The sequence below is a fragment of the Nothobranchius furzeri genome, chromosome 9, assembly GCF_043380555.1.
Source record: "Nothobranchius furzeri strain GRZ-AD chromosome 9, NfurGRZ-RIMD1, whole genome shotgun sequence".
In the NCBI taxonomy this organism is placed as follows: domain Eukaryota; kingdom Metazoa; phylum Chordata; class Actinopteri; order Cyprinodontiformes; family Nothobranchiidae; genus Nothobranchius; species Nothobranchius furzeri.
The window spans coordinates 43,183,389-43,190,955 of NC_091749.1; the positions used below are offsets into that span (position 1 = coordinate 43,183,389).

At 40.5% G+C, this 7,567-nt stretch overlaps 1 protein-coding gene across 2 annotated transcripts; it reads left to right on the forward strand.

Moving 5' to 3' along the window:
* Nucleotides 1-7,567, forward strand: dtwd1 (DTW domain containing 1). Of its 2 annotated transcripts, none has more exons than XM_070554867.1 (5): nt 1-80; nt 2,584-2,901; nt 3,076-3,213; nt 6,790-7,078; nt 7,176-7,567. In XM_070554867.1, exons 2-5 carry the CDS (start codon nt 2,653-2,655, stop codon nt 7,403-7,405), a joined length of 906 nt encoding a protein of 301 aa, XP_070410968.1. In that variant the 5' UTR covers nt 1-80; nt 2,584-2,652; the 3' UTR covers nt 7,406-7,567. The 2 variants fall into 2 exon arrangements, with proteins under 2 accessions (XP_070410968.1, XP_070410967.1); XM_070554866.1 differs by having other exon boundaries at nt 32-213.

A 7,567-nucleotide genomic window follows, 5' to 3' on the forward strand; every position in this document is an offset into this window, starting at 1 on the left:
TTTTTTTAATTCAAACTGTTCAGAAGCATTTCCTGCGTAGAAGAAGACGTGCGCAGCTGTGTTTGGTCTAGCAGCTAATGGTAGGCACGTTTATGTTGTGTAGGCAGCCTTTTGGACCTGGTTGGGTCTAAATTCGTGAACATCTGCTTTCCGTTGGTGTTCGCTTGAATAAACTAAGACTTCGTGTCCGTTGCCCGCTTCAGCTGCAGATAAGTAAGTGAGCTTTTGCTAACAGGAGCTAGCTCCACCAGGGTACTCAGATATACCTCAGGACGCTGTGTTTGTTATTATTTACACGTGTTTTGCTCTCTTTAATCAGTCAACAACATCGTCACACTGGCTGATTCTCAGTTTAGCTTTGTATCTGGGCAGCAGAAATGTCCCTTTATTTCGTTTAATTTCAGTGTGAGTTTGATTAGCATATTTTACTCCGTGACTGAATCATCGTTTTCCGTCTGAATAGTTGTGCTACACTGTTTAATCAATGAGTACAGTAAATAAAATAAAAAATAAATATAATGCACAATTTAACCTGGTTTAACCTTTGTTTAAAAACTGTACACTTCAACATTTATGGAAACATTCTTTAAAGAAAATGTTTATTTTGAAACAACATCCTAAATCACTGCCTTTCAGAAAACAATCACTGAATAAAACAAGCAAAAATAGACCATCAAAAAAACCCACATTTGTTCCAAAGTGCAAAATTTATTTTTAAAGGCTTTTTCACGTTTGTCTGTTTCAAAGCATATTTGTTTTACTATACTATATATATATATATATATATATATATATATATATATATATATATATATATATATATATATATATATATATATATATATATACACACATATGATGTTGCTATGCATTTTCTGAAATTTGTCAAAAAATATTTACTGTCTTTGTCAAATTTTGTTTTACCAGTTCAGGGGACTGTTCCAGAAAGTGAGTTACCCCAAAACCAGGCTTTCTTTTGAAATTTCCTGGTTTAACTGTCCTAAAATCGATTTTACAAATGTGGGTAGCCTGAAAGCCCACCCATTCAACATGGTCTCCCATTTATAAAAAGGGGGACCGCAGGATGTGTTCCAACTACAGGGGGATTACATTCCTCAGCCTTCCTGGTAAGGTGTATTCCAGGGTTCTGGAGAGGAGGGTCCAGCGGATTGTCGAACCTCAGATTCAGGAGGAACAATAGGGTTTTCATCCTGGCCGTGGAACACTGGACCAGCTCTATACCCTTAGGGGGGTCTTGGAGGGTGCGTGAGAGTTCGCTGAACAAATCTACATGTGTTTTGTGGATTTGGAGAAAGTGTTTGATCACGTCCCTTGGGAGGCCTTCGGGGGTATTTCATATGTATTGGGTGGGTTACCAGGCCCTTTGAGATGGGCTGTTAGGTCCCTGTATGACCGGTGTCAGAGCTTGGTCCGCATTGCCAGCAATAACTTGAGCTCCTTCCGGTGAGAGTTGGACACCACCAAGGCTGCCCTTTGTCATTGATTCTGTTCATAACTTTTATGGACAGAATTTCTAGGCACAGCCAAGGTGGTGAGATGATCTATTTTGGTGGCCTACGTATCAGGGCTCTGCTTTTTGCAGATGATGTGGTCCTGTTGGCTTCATTGGACAGTGATCTCCGGCTCTCATTTGAGCGGTTTGCAGCCGTGTGTGAAGCAGCTGGGATGAGAATCGGCTCCTCTAAATCTGAGACCATGGTCTTGAGTTGGAAAAGGGTAGAATGCCTTCTCCTGGTCAGGGATGAGGTCCTGCTCCAAGTGGAGGAGTTTAAGTATCTCAGGGTCTTGTTCACAAGTGAGGAAATGACAGGCAGATTGGTGCTGCATCTGCAGTGATGTGGGCATTGTACCAATTTGGCGTGGTGAAGAGATAGCTGAGCCAGAAGGCAAAGCACTCAATTTACCAGTTGATCTAAGTTCCAACGTTCACCTATGGTCATGAGCTTTGGGTAGTGACGGAAAGATACAAGCGGCTGAAATGAGTTTTCTCCGCAAGGTGGCTAGGCTCTCCCTTAGAGATAGGAAGAGAAACTCTGTAATCTGGGAGGGGCTCGGAGTAGACCCGCTGCTCCTCCACATCGAGTTGAGGTGGCTCAGGCATCTAGTCTGGATGCCTCCTGGACGCCTCCCTGGTGAGGTTTTCCGGGCACGTCCAACCGGGAGAAGCCCTAAAGGAAGACCCAGGACAAGCTGGAGAGACTATATATTTCACCTGGCCAGGAAATGCCTTGGGATTCCACTGGAAGAGCTGGCCCAAGTGGCTGGGGAGAGGGGAGTCTGGGCCTCCCTGCTAAAGCTACGGCACCCGCGACCCGACCCCGGATAACTGGCGATGGATGGGTGGATGGATGGATATAACGGCTTTTGTCTGGAATAGACCCATATAATTAAAACGAACAATTCTCCTAATTTGTCTCAAACAAATAGCTGCTGTAATAAGTTGGAAAAACAACTCCCAGATGCATAAATGTCATTTTCCTATTTCTCTGCCCCTCATTTTTTCATAGTGATGTAAATGTTAAATTGTTTATGACTTTTAACATTTGCATCATTTCTTTTCAGGCTGTTCTGGCTTTGATTTGAGAGCCGACTTACTCCCAAGACATATCTGTCAACATTTAGTGATTAGGCATGAGCAGCCTGGACCAAAATCATTCTGGTTGCCGTGACAAAACAACAGTCGCTGGTGATTCATCAGACATTCATGAGCTCGCCAAACAGCCTCTACAAGGTCTAAAACTGGCATCACATGCAGTGCTGGAGGAGGCTCAGCAAAGTGGCAGGGTGATATGCTCCAAATGTGGAGGATCGAGGATGTTCTTCTGCTACACATGCTGCTCATTAGTGGGTGTCGGCGTGCACGACATTCCCATAACCAAGGTCAGTTAAAGCAAAAGATCCAGTTTTACGTTCTTATAATTGAGGCTTTCTGCCTCCGAGCTACAATAAATCAATGTTGTGTTTCTTAATGTGATGGAAACGGTTGTATTATGTGTTGGATCAATGAAACAATCTCACCATAATCTGACTTTGTGTATTATCTGCTGTGCTCAGCTTCCTTTGAAGATCGACATCATCAAGCATCCGAATGAAACAGACGGCAAGAGCACCGCAGTTCACGCCAAGATTCTGGCTCCCAATGATGTCACAATCTACACCTATCCCTGCATTCCTGAGTTCGAGAGGGAGAAGGTTAGGGTTATTGCTAACTAATAAGGCTTATTTTAAAATACTACTAGTTTACTTTTGACTAGTAAATGTTCCTTTGTGAGTTTTATTTTTTATGAGGTAACTTATTGGGATTTTTCTGCCATTTTGAAGTGTAAACATAAGTTTCTTACAGATGGACACCTAATCAGCCTCTGGAGAACTAGCTAATGTCCTTAGCTTGATGAGCTAACCGCTAGGTTAGCCTTTACAATCTAAATGGCTGTTTTTCCATTCAGGCCACCTAAATGAAACTTTTTTTAGAGCTGCAATTGTAAGAGAACCTTTCGAAAAGGGACAATTTATAATTTAAATGAAATTGTAAATATATTAAAAGATATTTAAATGAAATATCTACAGAAGAGGACTGGTATGGAAATGTAGCGCTGCCACCCACACAAAATAAATTAGTGATGTTATGTTATACTGTGATAACTTTTATTGTTTTAACAATATATTATCACGTTTTTGGTACGTTCTTGCTGTGTTTGACTTTAGTTCCAATTTTGGTTCTCTTTTTAAAACACAGCAAGGTAAACCTTTTCTAACACTTTCATTTGCATCTGCAAACATCCTCAGAGCTGACGCTGATGGTGGCGTCACTTCCTACTCCCTTTATCCGCGGGCAGCTGAGGACGTTGTCGCCCTCTGCTGCCCGCTCTCCCATCTCCGATGATGCAGTCCCATGCGCGATCCAATGAGTAAACTTCATCGTCTCTGTTCATGGTCTCACATCCACGTCTCCTTATCTCGATAGCTTCTTTTATCCATCTTTTGTATTCCTGTTGTTCGGTGTTTATGATCCTTGTGTTGTCCCAGTCCATTACATGGTTTTCTCTTAGTGATCTGTTACAGCTGACTTCTTTATTGTGCTTTCTGCTTCTTGTTTCGCTGTTCTCGTGTGTCTTCGACTTGTTTTTTGTGTATTTTCATTGTTGCTCTTATTTTTTCTGATATGCCTTTTATGTATGGTAGGGTAATCACTGGCTATGGTTCTTGTCTTTCTGGGTTTCTGGTTCTTTGCTTTGGTTGTTCTTTTCTTTCTGTTGTTTGTTTTTCCCTTCTTTATCGCCCATGTCGGGAATCCTCAGGTCTTTCTGAAATTTAAAGATCTGCGGATACCCGACATGGGCGATAAAGACAGGAAACAAACAACAACAGAAAGAAAAGAACAACCTAAGCAAAGAACCAGAAACCCAGAAAGACAAGAACCATAACAAATGATAACCTTACCATACATCAGAGGCATAACAGAAAAAATAAGAGCAACAATGAAAAAACACAACATAAACACACTAACAAAACCATACACAACAGTTAGAAACAGACTAGTACACCCAAAAGACAAGATACCAGCTGGACTTAAATGTGGAGTCGTTTACGAAATCCCATGCAAACTCTGCAATAAAACATAAATAGGAGAAACCGGACGCCAACTCAACACACGAACAATAGAACATAGAAAGGAGTGCGAGAAAGAGGCAAGTCGAAAACACACAAGAGCAGCAAAACAAGAAGCAGAAAGTACAAAAAGAAGTCAGCCATAACAGATCACTAAGAGAAAACCATGTAATGGACTGGGACAAGACAAGGATCATAAACACCGAACAACAGAAATACAAAAGATGGATAAAAGAAGCTATCGAGATAAGAAGACGTGGATGCAGGACCACGAACAGAGACGGTAGAGTTTACACGTTGGATCGTGCATGGGACTGCATCATCGGAGAGGGGAGAACGGGCAGCAGAGGGCGACAATGTCCGCGGATAATCAGAGTTGAAAGTGACGCCACCATCAGCTTCAGCTCTGAGGATGTTTGCAGCCGCAAACGAAACTGTCAGCAAGCAAGGTAAAGAGAAACCTTTCCTGTGTTTTAAAAAAGAACCAAAAATGGTATATTATCACGTTCTTACAATATACGTATGTATTGCAATATAATTACTGTACTAATGTGATGCATATGCATATTGTTAGAATGTGAAAATTATACTGTAAGAACAATAAAATTATCATGTAATAATTTTCCTCTTTTCTATTTTTCACACGGGTAGCAGCTCTACATTTTTGTAGATTAGAGGCACTACAATTTATTTATTTTGTCCTCTGAATAAAGCCAGAATTCACGGATTAAATTCTGGATTCTGTTCCTTTTTTTTCTCCTGAGAATAAATTCGGAAATAATTTCTTCCACTGAGCAGTTTTCCTGAGTAACACCAAATGCAATATTGTGTTTCTAGCATTTTAAACGGGTCCAAGCACCATGCTATTGTGGTTTATGTGAGGTATTTTCTTAAACTTACACAGTTGTCAGTTTCACCTAACGCATTTATCACATGTAATTCTGTGGTTATTGACAAACAGGCATATAATCACAGCACATTGGAGCCCTTCCAGTGCAACCAGAGCTTGTTTCCAACAGGGGTTTTTCTATTCTTCTGCTAAAATAACTATGTAATCTGTAGTTGATGGAGGGGTCAATGTTTAAAACACTTGCTTAAATCTTTCATATTTAGGTGATTAAAGCTGTTTGATGATGGCAGCAATTTACTTAGATATTGGTTTTGGTCATACTAGCCGTTAGCTCATCAATCATGAAGGACATCAACTTTGATTTCTCACAGCCAGTATCAGATGAGATAAATCCCTGAAAATCTCTTTAAAGTTTTTATTTCTGGTTAGAGTTGGGGTAACCCAAACCTGAATAATCTTGGGTCCGTGAGGTTGAACAGGACAAACACTACTAGTGGAAATAATCTGGACTCCTTTTTTATGAAAAATCAAAGAGAACCAGTTAATCACTGAGTTCTCTAATGCCTAATACTTATAATACTCTAATGAGTACTTCATGAAATGACTCATTCAATTAGCTCTTAAAGTGACAGCAAGAAGTATTTTTGTGTTAGAGTAAGACTTTACCAATGGATACCCATTAGGGTCAAAAAGCCCTGGGGAGTGCAAACTTTAGCAAAATAACAAGCGCGTCAGACTCCCTTTCATCACTGGTCTGGCACCAAGTGAAGAGGTAAATGTGTAAAACAACATTTAAGAATGGCAGAAGTTTTGTAACCGTTTGCTACAAATCATTAAATGTGTTTAGTCCTCACGGGCTCCCGTAGAAGGAAACATGGCATCCAATTTGGCGTTGCCCACAGACTTGGACCCGCTCCCATGTATTTTAGACCAGATTTTTATAGTTATGTTACGAAGCCGCCAATATTTTCAACAACTGTGCATCATTTCATTAATTTTTTAACAACATTTTGATGATATTTCCAGAAATGAATGGTAAAAACTACACATTGTCTCTTTAAGGTTTTCATCTGATAAAACTTCCCATCACATTCACTGTTCATTGTAAACCGCTGCTAAGTCACATTCTGAACCTGTTTCTATCAGTACTATTTTCTTTGTAAGAACTAAAATTGTTTTTTAAATTGTGTCTTTTTATTAATCTCTTAACTGTACACATGTATAAATAATCCCCAGTGCTACGGAAACAGTTTTTTTTTAGACTTTAGTGGCTTGAACTTGCTTTGTATGATTGTCTCTGTGTTTTCCAGGTGGTGCTGGTTTTCCCTGGACCCCAGGCTGTTTCAGTTCAAGACATGCTTCATTGTTTACGTGACAGGAGTAACAGCAGGTCGCAGAACCACTTTGATGAACCCTGCCCCAAGAAGCTGAAAACTGAGCGAGTTGAAGGTGCCACACACACCGACATAACTCCAGAGTCAGGGACTCCAGATGAGACAGAGAGCCTGGAGTCACGGATGTCCCCCCTCCAGAGGGTGGTCTTCATCGACAGCACGTGGAACCAGACCAACAGGATCAGCTCAGACGAGAGGCTGCAGGGTAATTATGACACCCGGATTTATTTATTTAGAACCACTCTATTTATGTGAGCTCACGAAGTTCTTGTGTTTTTTTTTTTTTTTTTTTTTTTTTGCAGGTTTTGTCCAGGTGGAACTGAAGACTAGAAAAACGTGTTTCTGGCGCAGTCAGAAGGGCAAACCGGACACCTACCTATCAACCATCGAGGCCATTTATTATTTTCTTAAAGACTTCCACCAGCATTGCCTTTCTCTGGAGTACAAGGGAGAATACGATAACCTCCTCTTCTTCTACTCCTACCTGCACTCGGTTGTCAACAAAGCCAAAATCTCTGCAGGGAAATGCTGAGAAAAGCTTTGGGGACAAATTCAGTTTCAATACTCTTGGCTGCAACCTAAATGAAGATTTATGTAAAAGCTTTTGTAAACTTGGTCCAAATATGTTTTATAGCAAACATTTGTGGCATTGGTTTGTTCAAAAAATGCAATAAAACAGGCTTGGAAATGTTGA